Source organism: Pongo pygmaeus, chromosome 4, assembly GCF_028885625.2.
Source record: "Pongo pygmaeus isolate AG05252 chromosome 4, NHGRI_mPonPyg2-v2.0_pri, whole genome shotgun sequence".
NCBI lineage: Eukaryota > Metazoa > Chordata > Mammalia > Primates > Hominidae > Pongo > Pongo pygmaeus.
The window spans coordinates 112,514,340-112,540,303 of NC_072377.2; the positions used below are offsets into that span (position 1 = coordinate 112,514,340).

The 25,964-nt window shown below is 40.5% G+C and overlaps 1 protein-coding gene across 3 annotated transcripts in view; it reads right to left on the reverse strand.

The window, feature by feature from the left end:
* The window catches only part of FBXL17 (F-box and leucine rich repeat protein 17), a 526,839-nt gene extending 512,532 nt beyond the window's left edge, over positions 1-14,307 (reverse strand). Inside the window, exon 1 of one of the 3 annotated variants that reach the window (XM_063665111.1) lies at positions 12,589-14,303. In XM_063665111.1, the coding sequence (XP_063521181.1) occupies positions 12,589-13,596 (1,008 nt within the window). In that variant the 5' untranslated portion in view covers positions 13,597-14,303. Of the gene's footprint in view, positions 1-12,588 lie in introns of all 3 variants that reach the window. The other 2 variants (XM_054487207.2, XM_063665112.1) reach the window with 2 other exon arrangements.
* Between the last annotated feature and the right edge of the window lie 11,657 nt (positions 14,308-25,964).

Consider the following 25,964-nt stretch of genomic DNA (forward strand, 5'->3'; position numbering starts at 1 on the left):
TAGAAAAAGTTAACTTTGTAAAAAGAAAACCTTCTTGAATAAAAGTGGCCATTATTGTAAGTCACTGTAAGAGACCGACCACCTTAAAGAGAAACTATGATACAGGAGCTAAAAACGGACTGATGTCATATTTTCTGTAAGAAGAGGAGGGGAAGAGAACAGGCATGTACTGACACGTGTGTCCATGCATATCTTTGTGTTTGCTTATATTTAAAAAAAAAAAAAAAGAATCGAAAGCATTAACCAAAAACTAATAAAAAAAAAAAAAAAACTGTTTACCTTTCTGGGAAGGGAAAAAAGACTAGGGAAGAAAGAGTGATAAACTTGAGATTATTCTGAAGTTTCACAGTTTGACCTTGGAGCCACACGAACTTTTCATATGTGATTTAAGAAAAAAAGAAAAACAAAAGTAAATCATAAGAAAGGTACTTTACCTTTATGGTATCTTTTCCAAAATATTCATAACACCAATCTAATAATAAAGAAAATATACACACCAAATGTGGGACATTCTACAAAATACTGGATCAAAACTCCTCAAAAATTCAAGGTCATGAAAAACAACAAAAAAAGAAAGAAATTATCACAATCCAGAGAAGACTAAGAAAGAATGACAACTAATGTTATCCAGTTAGATCCTGGGACAGAAAAAGACATTAATGGAAAAATTGGTGAAACCACATAAAGACTGGAGTTTAACTAACAGTAATGTACCAATGCTGATTTCATAGTTTTGGCAAATGTACCACAGTGTCAGAAGAAAATAAAATTAGGGGAAGTAAACAAGTGTGAAAGAAAAATAAGTCTCAGGACCCCAAAATCACTAAGCCAAAGACAAAAGTCAAGGTGGGAACTGCATCAGGCAAGCCTGCCTCCCATTTTATACCTAAATAAGATAGCTACAAGGATTTAAAAAAAAAAAAAAAGCTACATACTTCCCTCACAATTTGACCACAAGGAAATTCTCTGTGGACCTCAAGATCTTGACCCTAAAGCAGTTCTGTTGAATTTCACCCTGACCATGTAAATTGATAGCTTCTCTTCACAGATATGGGACAAATGACAGACAGAACTCCATCATCCCTCTGCTCACCTAAGACAAATGCATATCTGATTGCTTCCTCTGCCATACTGTTTATGTAAAAATGGAGGTTCACTGAGTCAGACTAAGGCATAAGTGATTATTCCTCTACACCCCCTCAGGTGTAAATTGAGTATTCAGTGAAAGGCTGATAAAAGACCCAAAAGAATGCAACCTTTTATCTTTTACCTAGCTATAACCCGGTAGCCCTGACTTCGAGTCTGTCCCTCCTTTCTGGACCGAACCAATGTATATCTTATGTCTCATGCCTCCCTAAAATGTACAAAACTAGGCTGTGCCCAACCACCTTGGGCACATGTTCTCAGGATCTCCTGAGGGCTGTGTCACAGGCCACTTATCACTCATATGTGGCTCAGAGTAAATCTCTTCAAATATTTTACAGAGTTTGACTGCTTTCGTCAACACTGGATAAGGAATATAGGGGAAATCTCTGTACTATCATTGCAATTTTTCTATAAATCTGAATGTATTCCATGTCAAAACACCATATATTTTAAATGTATACAATAAAAATAAAATTATTCCAAAATAAAATCTATTCTAAAAATAATTTTTAAAAGTTACATCATAAAAAGATGGTTAGGGTAAGGATGAGGGCCAATACAAATCTTGGAAAATTAAAAGCTTTATCAACAAATACCATGTGTGGGCCACACTGAGATCCAGAATTGAACCAATTCTAAGAAGATACTTTTGGGACAATCAAATAAAACTGAATATAAAAGATATTAATTTAAAGGAATTATTAAATAAGACTAAACACTGAAACAAATGTGAGCTATACATTTAAGAAAGATTAATAAAAACAAGTAAGATAATTATTTACCCAGTTATTCCAGTTCAGGGTTGCAGGTGTCCAGAGGTCAGGGCACAAGGTAGGAACCAGCAATGGACAGGACACCAATGCACCACAGGGCACACCTACACTCACTCATACCGGGACCATCTAGACACATGCACACCTTATACAAAACCTAACGTACACAGCTTTGGGATGTGGGAGGAAACCAGAGTACCCAGAGAAAATATGTGCAGGCATGGGGAGAACATGCAAACTCTACACAGACACTGGGCCCAGCTAGGAATTGTTTTGTTTTGTTTTGTTTCTCATTAACATTATAACAAAATGATGTTGAACTAAAGGCTATTAGTCAAGGATTTGTTGTAATACATGATTTCAATTATAATTATGACCTAAAATGACTTACCTCTATATGGACAAAAGTTGTAAACACATAAGCTAGAATCTCTATTATGTTTAAATCTTGGGCCTTGGGAAAACAACTGCCTGTTATCTTCACAACCAGGTTTCCTCCAACAAGTCTAGTGAGAAGTATAGAATATCATAAAAGTGGCAGGGCATGGTGGCTCAGGCCTGTAATCCCAACACTTTGGGAGGCCGAGGCAGGTGGATCACGAGGTCACGAGTACAAGACCAGCCCGGCCAATGTGGTGAAATCCCATCTCTACTAAAAATACAAAAATTAGACAGACATGGTGACGCATGCCCGTAGTCCCAGCTACTCAGGAGGCTGAGGCAGGAGAATCATTTGAACCTGGAAGGCGGAGGTTGCAGTGAGCCAAGATTGCACCACTGCACTCCAGCCCATGCAACAGAGCAAGACTCCTTCTCGAAAAAAAAAAAAAAAAAAAAATCATGAAAGTCACTAGTGAATTTGTCTCCCATGCCAGCAAACATGTATTAAGACCACTACAGCCTTTTACTTGCAGGCATTACAACTAAAATATCTGGACAATATACTAAAAGCAATTACCTCAAAACTCTAAAAAGTTAGTAAGAAATGAATTGTGGAAGGGTGCCAAAATTTGAAGAATGGCCAATAACAAAAATGAGTTTCCTGGGTTTTTTTTTTTTCTTTAATCCCCTAGTATGGAATTCAGGGTGGCCCCTGTAGAGAAATGCACAGGAGGTAAAAATCAACAAAAATTCAGAGAAAAAGCTATCTTTCTGTACAAAAGACCAGGAAAATGGGCTTCTGCAAGACAGAGAATGTGAGAAGAATCTTCATTTTTGGTTTTCCTTTCTTCCCCTTTTCTCTTTTCTCCCTACTGGCTATGTCCCAAATGCTATGTCAGTAGCAGAGCTGCAATATAGACACCAAAAGTAAACCCACCATTCTGGCCAAAAGAATTGGGGAAGAGAACTCTGTGGTCCAACAAGTAAACAAAGAATCCCCACTACTGTTTCTTAATTTTATCATAAAAGCAGCCCCAGTCAGGTAAAACTATACAGCAGCATAGGTGGCTGTATCTCTGAGAGAAACTCCATCTTTCTAGCCAGATAACCGAATAAAGTTTCATTGGCACACAAAACATAAAGGAATGTGTACAACTATGTGCCTATAAAACACAATTTACAAAAACTGGCAGTGGATTTGGCCTGTAAAGGGCTACAGTTTGCTGGCCCATTCACAAGAAAAAAGGAAATGAAAAGAAACCGCCCATGAGGAAACCCAGACATTGGACTTACTAGACAAAGACAATAAATCAACAATTTAAGACATGCTCACAGAGCTAAAGAAAACCATGGACAAAGAACTAAAGGAAATTATGAGAACCAAATAGAAATGTCTCACCAAATAGAGAATATTAATAAAAAGTAGAAATTATGAAAATAAATAAGAATTATAGAACTAAATTATACAATAGTGACATTTTAAAATTCACTACAGAGATTCAACAGATTAGAGCAAGCAGAAATGTTATATAAATGAGCCAAAGATGACCTCTGGGTATTGGTTCCTAGGTTATTTCTTCACTGCAGGATGAGACTCATTAGCTCAAGAGCCCACTAGTACCAAACTCAAATTTTTACACATCCCATCATGCTGCTGAGTGACATTACCTAGACAGGTAAGCCTGATCTCCAATTCTCCTGTCCCCCAGGGGTTGCCTTGCCCTCATCCCCTTCTGTATGGCGGTCTACCTCGCTGTAAGCCTCTGCACAGCTTCGTGCTGTAAAAGAGGTTTCCTCTCATATAATCCTGTCCAACTGCCACCAAATGAAGCTTGTTGTGTGTTACCACCTCTTATAATCATCTCTTTCTTGAGAAGCATCAAAATCCCTTGAACCTCTACAAGAAGAAAGAATCAGGAAACCTAAAGATAGGTGAATTAAAATTACTGACTCTGTGGACTGAAGGAAAATGAACATACCTGTGGAACCCCACCAAACATACAAATATACATATAATTGGAGTCACAGAAGGAAGAGAGAGTGAAAGAGGCCTAAATATTTGAAGAAATAATGGCTAAAACTTTCCAAATCTGATCAAAGGCATGAATCTAGCTCATGAACTCAATGAATTCCAAGCAAGATAAATGCAAAAGGATTCACATCAAGATGCATCATAATCAAATTGTTGAAAGGCAAAAACCAAGAGAACCCTGAAAGCAGCAAGAAAAATGCAACTCATGAAAAGGACACTCAATACAATCAACAACTGATTTTTCACTGGAAACCATGGACACCAGAAGGCAGTGGGATAACATATTCAAAATGCTGAAAGGAAACTGTCAACCAAGAATCCTCTATCTGGTAAAACAACCCTTTAAAAATAAAGGCAAAATTAAGATATTTCCAGATAAACAAAAACTGAGGAAGTTTGTCACTGGTAGACTTCCCCTAAAAGAAATACTATAAAGAACATCAGGCTGAAATGTAAGGGGATCAGACAGTGGCTCAAAATCACATAAGAAATAAAGGATACCAGTAACTGTTGGTATTCACATAGGTAAATATAAAAGTGCATATTACTGTGTCTTTGGTTTGCAATGCCTCCTCTTTGCTATATAATTTGAAAGTCTACATAAAACAGTAATTATGAATCTATATTGATTGGCACAAAATACATAAAGCTGTAACTTGTGACAATAACAACAAATATAAGAGCAAAGTTTTTATATACCACTGAAACTAAACTGGTATTAATTCAAACTAAATTGTTATAATATATAGTGTTAATTATAACCCCTAGGGCAAATACTAAGAAATACACACATAATTATTTATTATATTTTATTTATATATAATTCTCATATATACATATAATTCTCACATTATATAAATATAACATATCTAAATATATTATGTTAATATAAATATAACATATCTTAATATATTAATATATTAATATTAATTATTATAAATATTAACAATTAATATTAATATATTAATATATCAACATATGTTATATTTATATAATGTGAGAATTATATGTATATATGAGAAGGGGATCAAAATGGTACACTAGAAAATATCTGACACAAAGAACAGCATCAGAGGAATTGACAAAAAATATATAAGACATAGAGAAAACAAATAATAAAATAGTAAATGTATTTCCTTATCACTAATTACACTAAATGTAAATGGGCTAAACTTTCCAGTTAAGACACATAAGGCCAGGGCCAGGCACAGTGGCTCACACCTGCAATCCCAGCACTTTTGGGAGGCTGTGTTGACTGGATCACTTGAGCCCAGGAGTTCAAGACCAGCCTGGGCAACATGGCAAGACCCTGTCTCCACAAAAAAATGACAAAATTAGCCACGCATAGTGGTATGCACCTATGGTCTCAGCTACATGGGAGGCTGAGGTTGGAGAATAGCTTGAGCCCAGGAGGTCGAGGCTGCAGTGAGTTGTGATCATGCCACTACATTCCAGCCTGGACAACAGACTGAGACCCTGTCTCAACAAGAAAGACACAATGAATGACAGGATGAAACTTAAAAACACAATCCAATTATATACTGTTTACAAGAGACTAAATTTAGATCCAAAAATATACACAGATTGAGAGTAAAAGCACGGAACAATACATATAGCAAAAACTGACAGAATTGAAAGGAAAAAAATAAAAAGAGTTCTGCATTAATGCTTGGAGACTACAACACACAACTTTCAATAATGGATAGAACAACCAGACAAGAGATGAACAAGTAAACTGAACACTTGAACAAAATTTCAATTTGGCCTATCAAATATCTCTAGAACACTACACAAAATAGAATACACATTCTTCTGAAGTGCATAAAAACATTCTCAAAGACCAAAGTCTAAAACACTACACTACAAGTCAAGTCTCAACAAATTTTAAAATATTGAGCTCATACAAAGTATCTTTTCCAATGACAATGAAAGGAAATTAGACATCAGTAACAGAGGCCAGGAACGGCAGCTCAGGCCTATAATTCCAGCATTTTGGTAGGCCGAGGGAGGCAGATCACTTGAGCCCGGGAGTTTAAGACCAGCCTGGGCAACATGGCAAAACTCCCATCTCTACCAAAAAATACAAAAATTAGCCAGGCGTGGTGGCATGTGCACCTGTAATCCAAGGTACTAGAGAGGCTGAGGTGGAAGGATTGCTTGAGCCCAGAAGGCAGAGGTTGCAGTGAGCCATGATCACACCACTGCACTCCAGCCTGGGTGATACAGTGAGACTCTGTTTCAAAAAATGAAAGAAAAGAGAAGAGGAGAAGGGAGGTGAGGAAAGAGGAGCGGAAATCACTAACAGGAGGAAATCTGGAAATTTCACAAATACATGAACATTTAACAATCAACAAGTAAGAAGAACTCATAAAGAAAATCAGAAAATAATTTGAAATTAATGAAAACAAAAACATACAGCAAAATCTATGGAATATAGATACAAGTAACTACATTTAAAAAGAAGAAAGATCTTGAATTGGCAACCTAAACTTCTACCTCAAGAAACTATAAAAAGAAAACTCAATACAAACTAAGCAGAAACAAGGGGAAAAAAATACAGCTAATACAAATGAAATATAGACTAGAAAAATAATAGATGATCAACAAAACCAAAAGTTTATTCTTTAAAATGATCAGGCCGAGCACAATGGTTGACACCTATAATCCCAGCACTTTGGGAAGCCAAAGTGGGAGGACTGCTTGAAGCCAGGAGTTTGAGATCAGCCTGGAAAACATAGCAACACCCTGTCTCTACAAAAATTATTTAAGAAATTAACCAGGCATGCGCCAGCATGCCTGTGGACCCAGCTACTCAGGAGGCTGACAAGAGGGAAAGTCACTTGAGCCCAGGAGTTTAAGGGTGCACTTCCATTTACATAGCTATAAGCTATGATCACACCGCTGCACTCAAGCCTGGGTGACAGAGACCCTGTACACACACACACACACACACACACAAATTGGCTAGACTAAGAATAAAGAGAGAAGACTCAAATTTTAAAATCATGTATAAAAATGGGAACATTAATATCAACCTTACAAAAAGTACACAATTATAAGAGAATACTATAATTGTATGCCACCAAATTGATGAAATAGGTGACAAATTCCTAGAATATAAACTATAAAAACTGACTCAAAGGAAATAGAAAATCTGAATAGATGTACAGCATGTAAAAAGATGGAATATGTAATAAAAAACAAAAAACTTACAACAAAGACAAGACAAGGACCAGATGGCCTCACCAGTAATATGCTTAAATAAGAATGAACACTAAACTATCTTAAATTCTTCCAAAAATGAGAGGATGGGATAATACTTCCTAACTCATGCTATAAGGCTAGCATATCCTGATACCAAAGCCAGGCAAAGAAATCTCAAAAAACTATAGACCAATGTCCCTTATAATTACTGATGTGAAAATCTTCAATAAAATATAAGGAAACTAAATCCACAGTATAGTAAAAGGGTTATACACCATGACCAAGCAGGATTTATCCCAGGAATGCAAGGACGGTTCAACATATGAAAAAAACCCATGTAACACACCATATTAATAGAATAAAGGTAAAAAGCAAAAACAAAACACATGATCATCTCAACTGATTCAGGAAAAAGCACTGGACAAAATCTAATACTCTTTCTTGATTAAAACATTCAGAAATATAGGAATAAAAGAACACTTCCTCAATCTGAGAAAGAGCATCTACCAAAAACCCCTAGTTATCATTATATTTAATGGTAAAAGACTAAAAGTTTTTCCCCAAAATCAGAAACAAAACAAGGATTTCTGCATCATGACTTCTATGCAACATCGTACTGGAGATTCTGGTCAGGGCAATTAGACATGGAATATAAACAAAAGGCATCCAGATTGGGGAGCTGGAATTAAAACATCCTCTATTCACAGATGTCATGATCTTATATAGAGAAAATCCCAGAGAATAAACACAAAAATTAATTTTAGAGCTAATAAGCAAATATTTTTATATACTAGCAATGAATCATCTGAAGATGAAATCAAGAAAGCACTTCCATTTATAATAGCATCAAAAGGAATAAAACTTTTTTTACTGCTCTTATTTCTTTATTGAGATTTCCAATTTTTTGGGTCAATGTCATCATATTCTCCTGTAATTATTTAAATAATGTTTCCTTTCTTTTACCATGTTTATAATAGCAGTTTGAAGTCTTTGCTAAGTCTAATATCTAGGCTCACTCACAGTCAGTTTCTATTAACTGCTTTCTTTTTCCCTCAGTATGGGTCACATTTTTCTGTCTCTTTACGTGTCTTAAAATTTGTTGTTAAAAACTGGACATTTTGGATAACACAGGCAATGTATATTCTTCTTTTTTTTTTTGAGATGGAGTCTCACTCTCTTGCCAGGCTGGAGTGCAGCAGCGTGATCTCGGCTCACTGCAACCTCCACCCACGGGTTCAAGCTGGGATTACAGGCGTGAGCCACCACACCTGGCCACGAGTGTAGAATTTTATATTTCTGAGCCTTTTAACATGTCTGGCTCTAAACTGTGGAACCTGTGTCCTGGGCAGTGTGACTACATCTGTTCAGATTTTAATTCACATATATATGTTTTAGCCTGGCTTTCTAAAGAAGTCATTCTGTGTCTGAATAGCTTAGTTTTCAGCTATGTATATGCCAAAGATATGCTCAAACAGCTTGAGCCTGCTCTTTAATCTGTATGTGAGTTAAGAAGAGCACATTCAAAGCTTAGAGAATTCTCACCTGCCTTGGCCCTTGCTCTCAGACAACCTCAGGTCTCCCCTCCCCATGTGCATTGTTTCACGATATGCCAGGATATGTGGAGAGGTTATCCCTTTACGGTTCTCATTTCCAGGGTCTGCCTTTTAATTTATAGCTACTCTTCCACTCACCCCAACTGGCACTACAACCTTAAACTAGCAAATACATGGTTTTTCCTTGTTTTCCCCTACCAAGTTCAGTACATTTTATCGACAAAGGTTTTTACTCATTGCCGCAAATTGAATCAGCTCTCTGACAGCAAAGCTGCTGGTTTTCCAAACTACAGTTCTTGCCAAAAGTGCTGGGACAGGAGGCCACAGTAGAAGCCCATGCAAGAATGCTGTAGACTTGCACTATTCTTACCTGAAGCTCTAACAGTTTTCCTAAGAATAAATGTTTCTCAATGTTTTTCTTTTGGTTGATTTCCAGAGTTCAAATAGTTTTGGGCAATTCTGCCAGTTTTATACTTTTTTGTGTGTGGAAAGGATTCACCAAACTCTTCATGCAGCCACAGGTGAAAGAACATTTCTTGTGGATATTTTTATGCTTGTCCTCCTCATTTTATTAATGAGAAAATAAAAACTTAGGAGGCCTAGATCATTTTTTTAAGGTTAAAGGACTATGTGGTCTTAAAGGGCTAATCTGTCAGTTAACAATCAACATGTAGGGCGTGGTCACTGCAACCAAGTAGCATCTTGTTTAAAACAGACCTGACTTTAGCTATTATCTTTTTTGTAAAAGTGATTTTTTGTAAAAGTGATATGGCTGGTATAAACCACAGGTCATTGACTAAATCCAGATTTGGTTTATCCAAGTGAAGAAATTTAAGATGTGGGTAGTAAGCATAAAATAGGATATTTTGCCAAAGCTAAACAACTTTTTAAAGAAACTATTATATTAAAATGCATTTTTGACTGCTTAAAGCAGGTAATATTAACCTATATAAAAGAGAAACATGCTTGTTGATATTAAGCCAAAAATCAGCCTATGATGCAACATATAGTTTAGTTTCTCTCCTCTGCCATAAAAAAAAAAAAAAAAAGGGCAAGTATGGTAACTTTCCCAAAAAACATCCTTTAAATTCTTAAACATCCTCACGTTTCTCTCCCAAATTCTACCTGCCTCGTTTTTTTGTTTGTTTTTTGTTTTTTACAGCTATAGTAACTTCCTAGCATAAAAGATGAAGCAAAAGCAATACAATTATAATAGCTATTGACTCCCTACCAGGAGAACAGGGCATAATTTCTAAGAATGTTTTCCAATAGTGATGATAGACTTGTGCCTCTCTATGCAACAACCCTTCTAATATTAGAAAAGAAAAATTGTCATAGCTCCTTAAGTCTTCCCTTCTCCAAGTCAAATAACTCCAGTCCTTACCAGCAGAGCCAGAACCCTTTCACCACCATATGGCTCTACCGTGGCTCCAACAGTAACTCCAGTCAGAATATGGACATTCCCTAGAAATATCTCTTCGTGGTGTGGCATATTCACCCTGAGTCTCAGCCCAGACTCTAAACACCTGATCATACATTCGTTCGTAAGTATTTACTGAGTGCTACTACATGCCAGGCACTGCACTTAGAGGAGACACAGCAATGAACAAGATTATGAATCCAGAGTTGCTGCACCCAAAAACTGGGGTTGGCAGACACTGAACAATCGCTAATTCAATTCATCCCAGACAGTACAACTCACTTGGTGCTGAATACCACTAGGACCATGAGACTCAGACAGAGAATCTTTATTAGAGTTTTCTAATACAAGGAATGGAAATCCACACAACATGTCCAAATACACACAATAGGGCAAGCCCATGGTAATTCCCATATGTCCTTTAGACAAAGTTTTCAACAATCCTCAGGAAAAAAATATGCAAAAGAACAATGCGGTATTAATAGGATAAGTTTATTTTATTCTATTAGAGTTTCTCTTTATTATGAGATCATGTCCCTTTTTTTTTCTTGGCATTAAAATGTTTTTTACCTCATGAAATAATTTGTAAGTAGAAGGTACCTGGCTTTGTTTTGGTTCATTTTGAAACAGTCTTATTTGCCAAATAAGAAGACAGCAATCAAGTTTCTATACCAAATATTTGTTGATATTTTATTTATCCATATCATCCAGTGATTTAAAGGACTCAAGAAAGTTCCCTTTGTCCTAAAATGCACCTCTGCACACAAAGAGTAAGCAATTACTCTTCCAACAAGTAGACCTCCATAAGAATTAGATCATTACATTTTGACACAAGGAAATGTAAGTTTTCCCACCCTCTTGCTGTATCATTCACAAGAACAATACTATCACAGTAAAACAGACCCAAACACACAGTACTGTAAATATGCAAAAAGTCTAGTCCAAGAAACTGTATTGGTGACATTAACAATTGTAATTAATGACAGTTACTTCAGTAACGGTAAAAGTAGCCAAATCTTATCAAGGTTATTTATGGCTAGTCTCTAGTATCATCCACAATGAAAACAGTTTATATTTATTAAGCTCCAGATAGGGTAGGATGGGAGAAGAGAGAAAAAGAGGAAAAAAGTTAATAATAACTTAATAACTCTATTATGTAACTAAAGTTTGTCACTAGCATTGACAAAACTGCAAAATATCCTTGGTAGTTGAAAATGACATAAACTTCATGCAGGACACCCATCTCCCAACAAAAAATACATCTGTGCTTACCTCTGGTAATCTGTATGCTTTTATGCAACGGTTAAAATGTAGAAGGGCATTACAACGTAGCATAAACAAAGGGGTTTTTAAGTCAGGTGGTATTAAATTCCCTCATTCAAGACCTAGATCTGCCCTTTACTTTCTGTATGTGACCTTGCACAAGTCATTCAACCACTTCAAGCCCCACTAGACTGTCAGCTCCACAGGAGCAAAGACCACTTCTGCCTGACTCACTACTATAAACCGTGGCCCACAGCACGGAGAAATCAGTTTCTTCTCGTATAAAATAAAGATATTAACAGTATTTATCTCGCAGCGTTAACTAGATAAATGGGATATTATATATATAAAGCTCTGGCGCAGTGCCTGATTATGGTAAATGCTCAGTAAGTTAACTGTTTGACATTAACTACCAGCCATCAAACATGAAAGTAATGTTTAAAGACTTTCAAACACTAACATGCAAAGCCTTTACCCACTAAGTATAAATTCCTCGATTAAAAAAAAATTTTTTTCCACAGAATACCTGCGAAGTTTCTAAACCACTGGGTTGGGATTCTAATAATAGCTGAACCCTGAATGGTGGGTTACAGAGTCAAGCTATTAAAAGGCATTCAGTAGACTCCAAGTGCTCCTACTTCAAAAAATAGGCCATACGCAAAGGCCCCACTGGCTTCCCAGTCTCCCCTTCGGACGTCCCTAGGCTGTCAGGGAACCCCCCTCCTCCGCGCTTAGGGGGAGGAGAGAGAAAGCCTCGGAGGCGGGGGCCGGGGGTGGGGGAAAGCGAGCATCCCTGCTCCTCTCGCTCAGACCCACCTTGAGCAGGATGGACGGCGGCAGCTGGTTGATGTCTGGGGTTTCGGGGGGCGGCTCCCTGTGACAGTCGCAGGGGTTTTCGGGGGGCTCCCGACAGTCCGCGTCGCCACATTCATGCTGCTGCTGCTGCTGGGTGGACGAGGGGGCGGTGCCCCCGGTTCGGACAGCGTCCCCGCCAGCTTCGGTGGGGGCACCTTCGGAGGTGGGAGAAGAGGGCGGGGGGCAGAGCGGCTGCGGGGGCTGCTCCGGGGCCTGGCAGCAGCCGGCGTCGGGGGGCCGGGGCGGCGAAGCGCCTCCCCCCGCAGGCCCTCCCCCACCGCCGCCGCCGCCGCCGCCGCCACAGCCCCCGCCGCCGCAGCGGGGCTGCTTGCAGGGGGTGCAGGCGGGGACCCCGGCCCCCTTCCGTTTGCACACCATTTCGGGGGGCGTAGGGGGCTCGGCCGGTGACGGTGTCGGTCCCCGGAAGAGGTGCACGGCGGCGGGAGGCCCCAGGAAGCGCACCGGACCCAAGCTTGCCAGGAAGAGACTTCGGCCCTGCTGCTCCCAGGCGGCGGCCGCAGCCAGCCCCAACTCTTTGCAGCAGGAGGCGGGCGACGAAGCCGAGGCGGCAGCGGCGGCGGCGGCGGCGGCCGAGGATAGCAGGAAGCGGCGGGCGGCAGCGGCGCAGTCCTCGGCGGCCAGGGCCGCGTAGCGCCGCGCCAGGTGCTGAGAGGAGGAGGCGGCAGCGTAGGCCCCGTCCCGCGGCGGCGGCGGCGGCGGCGAGAGCGGCGGCTCCTCCTCTGGGCCGGCGGGGGCGGGCGCGCCGGGACTGTGCACGATGAAGCAGAGCATGCAGGGCCCGCGGAAGAAGCAGTCCCGGCTCCGGGGCGCCGCCGGCTGAGGGGGCACCTTGGCTGGGGTCCGGCGGGGCAGCCTGAGGAGAGGGCGCCGGCGGCGGCACCAACTGCAACAGCGAGGCCTCTTCTGGCTCGGGCGGTTACGCGGCTCCTTCGAGAGAAGGTGGCCCATATAGAAGGCCCCGAGGAGGGGGACCGGGACGGGAGGGAGGGAGACCCAGAGAGGCGGGCTCCCGGCAGCGGGGCAGGCCGCTCGCTGGCTCGGCCCCCGGCCCGCGGGTCGCCCTCCCTGCGCACACACACGCACACAACGGGCACACACGCGACGGTGAGGGGGTGGGCGTCAGCTGCGGGCTGCCGGAGTGCCCGACGGGGGCTACATGCTTTGCCCAGGGAAGCCGGGAGAACGATGGGCGCGAGCTTTGGGGACGCGAGGGGGGGAGCGAGCGAGCCTGCTGGCTAGGCGACCAGTCCGGGCCCGGCCAGCCGGCTCAGTCAGTCAGTGCGGCAGCGGGGGCAAGGCCGGGTCCCGCTCGGACCATTTTAACTGCAGATCTGCCGCCGGCGCGCGCACCCGCGACTCTGCTCGGAGCCGCAGGAGCGCGCGGCCCGTTCCGACAGGGGGCGGAGCCAGTTGCGGTGGCGCGCTCGTGGCAGGGACGCCGGCGTACAGCTGCTCACCCGGGACGACCGGCACTACGGGAAGAAGCCGGCCGGCTAGGGCACGGAGCTCTGGGCTTTTGGGGTGCGGCGCACGCCCCTCCCTCCCGCCGCCTAAGGTTTTTCCGAAGCTGCTGGGCGTGCGCCGCGTTTCTGAGGCGGGAGGAGACACTTCCGAGCCAGCTGTGTGACATCCGTTTACACAGCCGCGCTGACGTCTCGAGGTGTAAGTTCAAGAGCTGCCATTGGCCGGAAGCCGCTGGGCTCTTCCCCTCACCTTCCACCCGTATCACCACCCCTGACTCGGAAACGGAGGCCACTTCGAAACCGCGAGTCGGGTTCCGCCGGAAGGGCCAGTGTGGGCGCTGACCGCGCTTCGGGCGGAGTGGCAGATGCGGGCCCCTGGGTGATGCGCACGAAAGTCATGTGAGGGGTTGATTGGTTGTGCGGCACTACTGTTTACCTAAACACTTGTGTTTTCTTAATTGTTGCGTACTATTGCCTTTCCACAACTTTATTTCAGAATGAAGGCATATATCAAATTACCTGTGCACAGCAGAAAGATAGCTTCCCCACCCAGTGAGCCATTCAACACCCAGGCTACAAACTGTAGATCACTTTATTGTCTACATCCTCAGAATCCTGTCTAGCTGTCTGTTATATATTTTAAACATGACGGTGCAGTGCCTGCTATATGACAAACCTTGGTGATCCAGATAAGAAAGAGGAAATAGCTATGCAGGCAGTCCTTTAGAAGGTTTGACTATATCGCGGCTAGAGTGCTAGGGCAGCTGCTAGAGCGGTACCTGGTGCGGAAAGGTTAGCTTTCACAAGCGAAAAATTAGAGGAGGCAAATACCATGGGAATGAGCCACTCTAATGAGAGAAATAAGAGGAGAAGGTGGAATGGAGAGTGCTTTAGGAAGGATACTTTCTTCATTGTGATTACAGAGAATGAGGAAAGGTAGATAAAGGATGGGTACAGATAGGTGGATGTTTCTAGCAGGAAGGTGAAAGAGTTCCTTTTGGTTTCTGTTTTCCTTCAGATAGAGCTTGGTTACCTGCTGAAGAGTGGAAGAGAAGTGGCAGGTGTTTAAAAAAAAAAAATCTGCTAAGGATAACTTGAGAGAGCTGCTTGAGGAAGAAGTATTGCAATATTCAAGGCCAAGTGGCTTGGAGAAGACCACTGTTGGAACCTACATTGCTATTTCCACTATAGTGGCCAGCCCCACCCAGCCTGCTCTCAAACATGCTGTCAAACAATTGTTAATTCTGGCCTCTTTGTCAGAAATGACCAATCTTAAGTCTGTCACATTCAGGGATCCTTTCAGAGCCTAATGACAGTGATGTGGAATTCTAGAAGCAAATATTTGTCAAAAGATTTCACAGACATACACGCTATTCACTATCAAATGCATTGCCTGAACTACATTTACGTACACATATAATCCACATAACTTTCATACATTTGCCTGTAGGGGAATCTTCCAGGGCCCCAGAGCAGTGCTTGAGGACTTATTACAGATCCTTTGACATCTCTACTAGGCTGCACTTTCACAAAAGGCAAGAGTATTATAAAGTGTTTTGTAACTTTATGTCAAAAATATGAACCTGTCAGAGCCAGATATGGTGGTACCTATCATTCAAACTACAACAGGGCTGGTGAGGCGTGAGGATCGCTTGAGCCCAGTTTGTTATGATTATGCATGTGAATAGCCGCTGTACTCCATCTTGAGCAGCGTAGTGAAACACTGTCTCTTAAAAAAAACTGCGACCTATCCATTTCATATAAGTTAAATACACATCTGCCCTATGAGCCAGCAATCCCACATCTAGATATTTATCCAGAGAAATAAAAGCATATATCGATAAAAAGACTTGTACAAAAATGTCCGTAACAACTTTATTCATGGTCACCAAAAACTATAAACTGCTCAGATGTCCATCAGTGGGAGAATGGATTAATAAACTGATATATTCATCTAATTAAATACTACTCAGCAACACAAGAAAAAACGCATGGATGAATCTCAAAAACTTAGGATGTTTTATGCTTTCTGGATACGGGGCCCTCGAATCGCTACTTGATAACAGGCTCCCCATGTGATTCCTGTACAGACAGCCTGGCACCATGCAAATGTATCAGAACTACACATACCATCCAACTTCAACTTATTTTTAGAGATGAAGCAACTGACTGGGAGTTCTGAAGTCGTTGCTAAAATTTACAATATTTGTTTTCTTACTCCCAGTTCCTAAACCATTCAACCACAAGCAAATTGTCTTTGATCTACCTGTTGGACTCTGTGCTGACAAAAGATACTTGTTTTTTATAGTTGAGGTATTTTGCATGTCTGTTCTCATCACCCACCATCATCACACCACTAGTTCTCCCCAGAAAAAAGTTCAGATTCTTTGAGGCAGGATTATCTCTAACCCTTCTTTTTATTTCTTTACCACAGCAAATAGCAGAGAGAGTCTTGTATATTTCATCAATGATTAAATAAGCTACTACTATTATCAGGAGAGCTGTAACGAGTTTTGGAACTCAGTACCCTAAATAATAATACTAATGTTGTAAATGGTAAAGATACAGAATTATGAATAAGAGTCATAAATTAGAATTATAGAGACAGTTGTAGCAGCTGATGGCTTTGCTAGTTGGGGGGCAGAGAGGGCGGAGTTGCCCTGGAAACCAACCCCGGACAGCCAGGAGCTGGACTGGCACTATTAGCTAGGCATTTGTGGTACTGGCAGCTGTCCTGGCATTCTCAGTTCTCATTATTTTGTCAAATATAAACAGTCTCACAAAACATCAACATCAGTTATAGTCACTTTATGACTACAATAGCAAGACAAAAATAAGACCCCTCCGTAATCATGTCTGAACACAGCAAATACAAGAACAGTCTCTAACCCACAAAAATGACCAAACATTCTGGTTAATATAAGTGACCACTGTTTCTTGGCCAATTACAACCTTAGCCTTGACCCATTCTTCCTGCCTTCTAGATAGCAAATATTAAAATATTCAGTTATAGGATCACCTGTTTCCTGCCAGCATCCAATCCAGAGCAAAACCTTGACACTTCCCCAAAATCACCTAACACACGCTCATTCCTGTAATGTTTTTCACAATACCAATAACCTCTTACTGAGAGTGCTCTCACCCAACTTCGTTCCTCATTGCTCTCTGCCTCCCTGCAACAAGTCATTAAACCCACCTTGGTTTGAATCTAGTTGTTTTCCTGCTGCTCTTTAGCTAGAGGGCATTAGCATTTGTTATTATCAAATGTCACCAGCCTATCTAAAGTTAATCCTTCCTTTGCCCTTTCCTCTTACCGTTTTTATTTTCTTTATAGCTCATCACATTTTAAAAATTTTTGGTTTGTTCAATTAGAACACAGGCTCCATGAGGACAGGGATTTTGTTCAGTTTTTGGGAAGATAATCAGGCTACTGTGTAGAAGACGGTCTAGAGGAGAAGCAACCTCTTAGAAGGAAGGCCAGTTAAAGTTGTTCAAAGGGTCCATAGAGAAGCCTTAAAAGTATGAATTTAGGGCCGGGTGTGATGGCTCACGCCTTTGATCCCAGCACTTTGGGAAGTCAAAGCGGGCAGATCACCTGAGGTCAGGAGTTCAAGTCCAGCCTGACCAACATGGTGAAATCTCACACTACTAAAAATACAAAAATTAGTTGGGCATGGTGGCACATGTCTGTAATCCCAGCTACTCAGGAGGCTGAGGCAGGAGAATCACTTGAGCCTGGGAGGCAGGGGTTGCAGTGAGCTGAGATTGTGCCATTGCACTCCAGCCTGGGCAATAAGTGCAAAACTCCATCTCAAAAAACAAAAAGCAAAACAAAACAAAAAAAAGAATGTAGGCATTCTGGGAATAATGAAGTAAGGTTGTTATTGAGAAACATTTCTGATGTGGAGTTGTTAGGATTTAATTCTGAATTGGATAGAGGGAAGGGAATGATGAATATAGGGAGAAAATGAACCCCCAAATTGCTTGTTCTTATGATTTATTTCAATGAATAACTTATGGTGAAATAATGGATTCTATAATGTAAAACAGTTACATATTTGAATAATATCCCAACCTGAGGTAGATTTGAGTTATGGCATACTGAGATTCACACTGAAAACCAGTATATAAATTTAAAATGTGGCAAAACAGGTAAAAAGAAAAGTTTTTCTTTCTTCTTTGCTAACATAGATTATACTCAATTTGAAATTCACATTTGCCTATAAAAAGACAGCCTTGTGTAAAAGGTTTTCATGCTGCTTGAAGTTGGGTAATGGTGGTTGTGGTAAATAGCTAAAACATCGTATAGCACCAGTGACGCATAAGGAGAACAAAGTTCACATGCCATTGATCCCAGTAATTGTGGTAAATGTGACGGATGGCCTAGAAAGACATTGTCTTATGCATCTTGAAATCATGGAACACCCAGGTGTTCAGTAAATTTAATTCCATATTATATTGTGTTTTTGCTGAAATACTCAAGGCCAAAGATGATAGGGAAAAACAAGTTTCCAGAGAATTCCCTTCAGGAGGACAATCTATACTCCTGAGTAATTTGTTTCAGACATGATATGAAAGTTCAGCTGATGCCTGGCCTGTTCTTCCCTAAGCTCTTCTCTTGACTGATTCATTCTGAGTTTCCAGATGATATCAGCCCTAATATCACCTCCTGTCATGAGAGTTCTTCCCTAGTCACTGTGTTACACTCCCTTGTTCATTTCCTTCACAGCAGTTACCACAGTCCGCAATTGTGGTATTTCTGTGTTAGTAGACTATCATTCCCATCATAATTAATTCCTACTTTGTTTCCTCTCTAATTGCCAGCACCTAAATTTGTTAATCAACTGAATTTTAAAGGCAGATTTTCGGAGGCTGAGACAGGAAGAACACTTAAGTCCAGGAGTTCGAGACCAGCTTAGGCAACACAGGGAGACCTTATCTTTACGAAAAATTTAAAAATTAGCCAGACATGTTAGCTCACACCTGTAGTCCCAGCTAATCTGGAGGCTGAGGTGGAAGGGTTGCTTGAGCCCAGGAGGTCAAGGCCACAGTGAGCCATGATCTTGCACCACTGCACTCCAGAACCTGGGAGACAGAGTGAGAGACAACCTGTCTCAAAAAGAACCAAATAAATAAATAAAGGCAGATTATCCTAGGTGGGCCTGACGTAATCAAGTGAACTCTTAAAAAGAGAGTCAAGGAATGGCTGGGCGTGGTGGCTCACACCTGTAATCCTAGCACTTTGGGAGGCCGAGGCAGGCAGATTGCCTGAGCTCAGGAGTTCGAGACCAGCCTGGGCAACATGGTGAAACCATCTCTACTAAAATACAAAAAAAAAAAAAGTAGCCTGTAGTCCCAGCTACTCAGGAGGCTGAGGCAGGAGAATTGCTTGAACCCAGGAGGCGGAGGTTGCAGTGAGCCGAGATCATGCCACTGCACTCCAGCCTGGTGACAGAGCGAGACTCCATTTCAAAAAAAAAAAAAAAAAAAAGAAGGTCAAGGAGAAGTCAGGGAGATTGAAAGCAACAGCAGATGCTTTTCTTTTAGCCACGAAGAAGTAAAGTTTCATGTTGTAGTGACGCCTATATGGCAGAAAATGGCAAGTGGCCTCTAAGAACTGAGAGTAGCCCCTAGCTGATGGTCAGCAAGAAAGCAGGCCTTCCTTCCTACAGAATTCTTAATTCTGCAAACAACCACATGAGTTTGGAAGAATACCCGGAACTACAGAAGGGAGCACAGCTTGGCTGACACCTTGATTTCAGCCTGGTGAGAACCTGAGCAGAGAACCCAGCTGAGCCCATGCCAGGACTTCTGACTTACAGAACTACGAGATAATAAATGTGTTATTTTAAGTCGCTTCATTTCTGGTAATTAGTTTTTGCATCAAATGCAAATGTTTTTGCATGGAATAAAGCATGTATTTCAAATACAGTCGTATGGATACCAAAACTTGATGTAGCTTTAATAGCAGAAACCAAATGATCAATTATCCATAACTTCAAAGATTAATTCAACCTCATGAAAGGAAACAACTAATCAGAAGTTAATACCTGCACAGACTATTTGTTGTTCTCCCACTTTTGCATAAATTAGATAATTGAGACAAAGGTATGGGCTTATTTCTTTTGCTTAAGACTCACATATTTATCTTTTCCTTAAATGGAATTAGTATAACACAAAGATGTTCAACTATTTATATTCCTTCAATTCTGTGTGTCTATATTCTATAATTAGTACTTTCTCATTTTCAACTGACAGAAATAGTGCTTATAGAAAAAAGAATTAAATTACATGTGTCTCCCTAACATTAAATGTTTTTCCTCCTAAATTTATTTTTTTTTTCCTTTTTTTTGAGATGGAGTCTCACTCCATCACCCAGCCTGGAGTGCAGTGGTGCTATCTCAGCTCACTGAAACCTCCGCCTCCCAGGTTCAAGCAATTCTCCTGCCTCAGCCTCCCAAGTAGTTGGGATTACAGGCATGTGCCACCACACCCAGCTAATTTTTGTATTTTTAGTAGAGTCAGGGTTTCACCATATTGGCCAGGCTGGTCTCAAACCCCTGACCTCAAATGATCCACCCACCTCCCAAAAATGCTGGGATTACAGATGTAAGCCACCACGCCCAGCCTCCTCCTAAATATAATAACATTTGTATTTCTTATTATATAATTTTTTTTTGAGATGGAATTTTGCTCTTGTTGCCTAGGTTGGAATGCAGTGGCATGAGCTCTGCTCACTGCAACCTCCCTGTCCCAGATTCAAGCTATTCTTCTGCCTCAGCCTCCCGAGTAGCTGGGATTACAGGCATACACCACCACACCTGGCTAATTTTGTATCTTTAGTAGACACGGGGTTTCTCCATGTTGGTCAGGCTGGTCTCGAACTCCTGACCTTGGGTGATCCACCCACCTCAGCCTTCCAAAGTGCTGGGATTACAGGCATGAGCCACCATGCCCGGCCCTTATTATGTAATTTTTAAATGGTTACATACTTGCACTCAATAGCCAGATAATTAAATCTACTTTTAGTGACTCAGAAATGACAAGTCACCTTCAAAACTCCATGTGTTCAGAATTTGTTGTATTACTGTAACAACGAAATGTCTATGTCGCAAACTTGCGTGCTCTACCCTGAGTCTGATGAGTAGCAGGTTGCCCCTTCCTATTTCGTTCCCTATATCTGGAGGTAAAATTATTATAACCAGAATCCAGAAACTGGAGGGATGGAAATAACTATTTAAGTTATATGTAATCCCTTCTGAGGCAGGTGGGCAACAGAGGAAGGGTGGCAGGAATAGTAAGGCAGAGATCACTCTCATCAGCTCTCATCAGAGCCACTGCAGGTGGCTCTCACCTATCTAATATATCTGATACTGCTGGGTTTAGAAAATCCTAGATTTTTTTCTTTTTTTTTTGCTCCTGAGGAAAGTAATGAAGCATTGGTTTTTGTCACCACTCAGGGAGTGGATAATTTTCTTCTCTGTAGCCTCATAAATTACATAAACTCCCTTAAATTTCTGGCAGGACACTTTATCAACATATCACCAGTGTTACATCGAGTGGGCTTAGGTTTTGATTCTGTTCTACCTGCTTTTTAGTTATATGTTATTGTTTGTTTATCATGTTTAGGTTATTGTGTGTTCAGTCATACCTACAGTATGTTGTGATGCAAATGGATCAACCATACTTAGGGCCCATTATTTAGGTTCCATTATTTCCTACTAACTACATGTTAAGTAAGCTAAGGGGACAGGTATTTAAAAATGCTATCTATACCCAGTTGTTAAAACAGATGAAACGTCTTTTTTTTCTATTTTTAGACAGGGTCTCACTCTGTCACCCAGGCTAAAGTGGGTAGTGGCACAATCATGGCTCACTGCAACCTCAACTTCCTAGACTCAAGCGATCCTCCCACCTCAGCCTCCTGAGTAGCTGGGAATACAGGCAAGCACCACCATGCCTCACTAATTATTATTTGTAGAGACAAGGCCTCACTATGTTGCCCAGGCTGGTCTTGAACTCACAGAGTCAAGTGCTCCTCCTGCCTCAGCCTGGCAAAGTGTTGGGATTACAGATATGAGCCACCATGCTGGGCCTGAAACATAGTATCCTGAAATTTGTTTGTTCAGCAACACTTGTCACTGAGTCACCTCTCCCATTCTCAATTGAAAAATGGGAATGAGTAAAATTTGGGTGTAAGGATCTTTTGCTCCCTCCAGGGCAATTCATTTTATAAGCTTGAGAACCATTATCATGGGTAGTATGCTGTCCTTGCTAACTTCCTTTCTTTCAAAACTGCTTTATATCTTCATTTAAGTCTTACTTTGGAAGAGAGTGAGAGAGAGAGAGAGAGAGAGAGTGTGTGTGTGTGTGTGTGTGCGCGTGTGTATGTCTTGGGGAGGATACTAAGGCAGGAACTCTTCCAAATTCCCATTGTTTTGCCAATGATTTTCCCTGGCAAATCAATATGTTTCCTGCCTGTTGTCTTCAACATTTGTAAAAATTGACATCTCTAAACTTTAATGCATTGGATCCGATTTGAATAATTTGAATCTTTATTGCACTACAAATCAAAGCTGTTCACTGCTGAATTATCAATAGATAACATAACTGCAGATTAGTGGTAAGTGCTGTTTTCATGTGCTGCGGATCCATAGGACCTCTATTTAAAAAATTAATATAGCTGTTTTCCATGTCAGCCATGAGATGATAAGTAATATCCTCCCCATCTTTCTTATAAATAAAAAAAAAGCGGAAAATTTACTTTGGAGGTCTTAAGAGGACTAAAGTGTCAGAATCTTCACTGAAAAAATTTTGTAAAGCACATACTCATTGGAAAGTGACAAGAATCCATAAAGAACTGCGAGAAAATGTGTTATTTCTAAAGGAAGTTAATTCTAAGGGAAGTTAACCCCAAAACCTACTTTAAATTGCATTGCCTGTTTCATACTGTGTCGTCTACTTTCATTACCTACCAGCTTTCTCTCACCCCTGAAATGTCCCATTTCTGACTGTGCCTTTATATTTTTATGTACACCTCAACAATATTGAAATATGCATCATAGTTTTTTCTTGTGGATATAGTTTTGGGGAGTAGTCTGTGAAGAAAATTAATCCTTTTCAGGCACATTAAAGGGAATATTTGCTAAGATCAAGTTGGAAAATATTTACTCAGAAAAGAAATTTTGAAGGGAGGGTTTATGGGGTAAAGAACAGTTTCTGGAATAATACGTGAGCATGGAATACATTTTCTGAAAAGCCACCATTTTTTAGACTGTGTGAGGTATTCGTATGTGTATATGTGTGAAAGAGAAAGTGAGGGTGGCAGAAATAGAGCTCATCATTTCTGCTACCATCAATAATAATTTTCAAGGAATTCCAAATGATTCCTAACTAACTCATTCTCTTCCTTTGGTAGTGAAACCGTAATCCACACAAGTTAAAAAAAAAAAAATCAGTGTTAGGAAAATTCTGTCAGCCTTCTGAGTAGACTGAGACAAGCACTGGGGCTTGGTTTTATTTTCTCAGCCAAAAGAGAGAAGGCTTGAAAGGGGGAAGCAAAGACAATGGAGAAATGACTTTAATATTTCACTGGGGTAGAGTCTTTCTAATAGCAGTCAGCTTAAAAACTATGCCTTCCTGACCTAGAAACATAGAGTTCAACATAATTGTTCATGAGAGTAATACAAATTAAAGCCATAATGAGACACCATCAAACAACTATTTAGAATGTCGAAATGAAAGACTGACATAGCAAGTGTTGACAAGAATGTGGAACAACTAAAAATCTCATAGGCTGGCTTTGAACTCCTGGCCTCAAGTGATCCTTCTGCCTCAGCCCCACAAGGTGCTGGGTTATAGGCATGAGCCACCACACCCAGCCGGGCTCTCATATACTGATGATGGAAATGTAGAATGGTACAGCCACTTTGGAAAACGTGTTGCTAGTTTCTTATACAAGTTAACATACAGTTACAATATGATTCTCCAATCTCAATTCTAGCTGTTTACCAATGAGAAATGAAAACATATGTTTACACAAAAGCCTGTATACAAGTATTTATAGAGGTTTTATCCACAATTGTCAAAACCTGAACACCAAAAATTTTTCCACTTATAAATGGATAAACAAATTTTGGTACATCCACACAATGGATAAATCTCAAACAAATATGGAAAGTAAAAAGTCAGATTTAAAAGGCTACATACTGTATGATTCCCTTTATATGACTTTCCTAAAAAGGCAAAACTGTAGGGATAAAAAATAGAGCAGTGGTTGCCAGAATCTTGCAGAAGAGGAAAGTGTTTACGACAAAGAGGCACAATGGAACTTTTTGGGGAGTTAGAAATGTTCTTTATCTCAATTGTGATGGTTACATCACCGAATGTATTTGTAAAAACTCATAAAAGTATACACTATAAAAGACGAATTTTACACTACATAAATTATACTTCAATAAACCTGACTTTAAAGGATTATAGAACAAAAATTTACAAGATATCAAAAATTCAAAGTCATGAAAGAAAAGTAGGGTATCTCGACTAGATCCAAAGAGACGACAGAAACAAAAATACCAAATGAAATATATGAACGTGGAATATATTCTGGTCTGAAATAATCCAATAAAACCACTAATAAAATTGTGTTTATACAATTGGGAATATTTCAATATGGCCTGCATTTAGATATTATATAATTAATGTTAATTTTCTTAGGCATTAAAAGTATATGATGATTACATAGAATGCCTTTTTTTTTGTTAGGAGACGCATACTGAAATATTTAAGGTGAAACGGTATTTACAACTTTCTTTCAAATGATACTGCAAAATAAAAGAAAAGCAAGAGGGAACATAAGGTATGCTGATTGTATTAGGGTTCTCTAAAGAGACAGAACTAATAGGATATATGTATATATGAAGGGGAGTTTCTTAGGAAACGATCACAAGGTGAAGTCCCACAATAGGCCATCTATGAGCTGAGGAGCAAGAAAGCCGGTCCAAGTTTCAAAACCTCAAAAGCAGGGAAGCCGACAGTGCGGCCTTCAGTCTGTGGTCAAAGGCCCAAGAGCCCCTGGAAAATCACTGGTGTAAGTCCAAGAGTCCAAAAGCTGAAGAACTTGGAGTCTGATGTTCAAGTGCAGGAAGCATTCAGCATGGGAGGAGAAAGATGGAAGCTGGAAGATTCAGCAAGTCTGCTCTTCCACTTTCTTCTGCCTGCTTTATTCTAGCCATGTTGGCAGCTGATTAGGTGATGCCCACCCAGATTTAGGGTAGGTCTACCTCTTCCAGTCCACTGACTCAAATGTTAATCTCCTTTGGCAACACGCTCACGGATACACCCAGGATCAATACTTTGCATCCTTCAATCCAATCAAGTTGACACTCAATATTAACCATTACACTGATCATTATTGAAATGAGGTGAATAATCTGTGGGCACACATTGCATTAAGCAGACAATGTCTTTTAAGTTATAACACTGATCTGAACTATCACCTTTATTATATACCAAATTTGGAGGTATATTTTTGGAAAATGTTATTTTGTTCCATTCATCATTTAGTTCCTATGCCAATACTATCCTGTTTTAGTTATTAGAATTTTATAATGTTTTTATGTCTGATAGATCAAGTCATTATTATTTATATGTTTCCAAAATATTCAGGGTTCATCTAATCAATTTAGACTCTCAGATGAATATCAGAATCATTTTGTCAGTGTCTCATTTGACCTTTGATTAGTATTAAATTAGATTTATAAATTAATTTGTAGAAAATTACATAGTTTTATTTTTATTTATTTTTGGAAACAGGGCCTCACTCTTTTGCCCAGGCTGGAGTACAGTCACAGG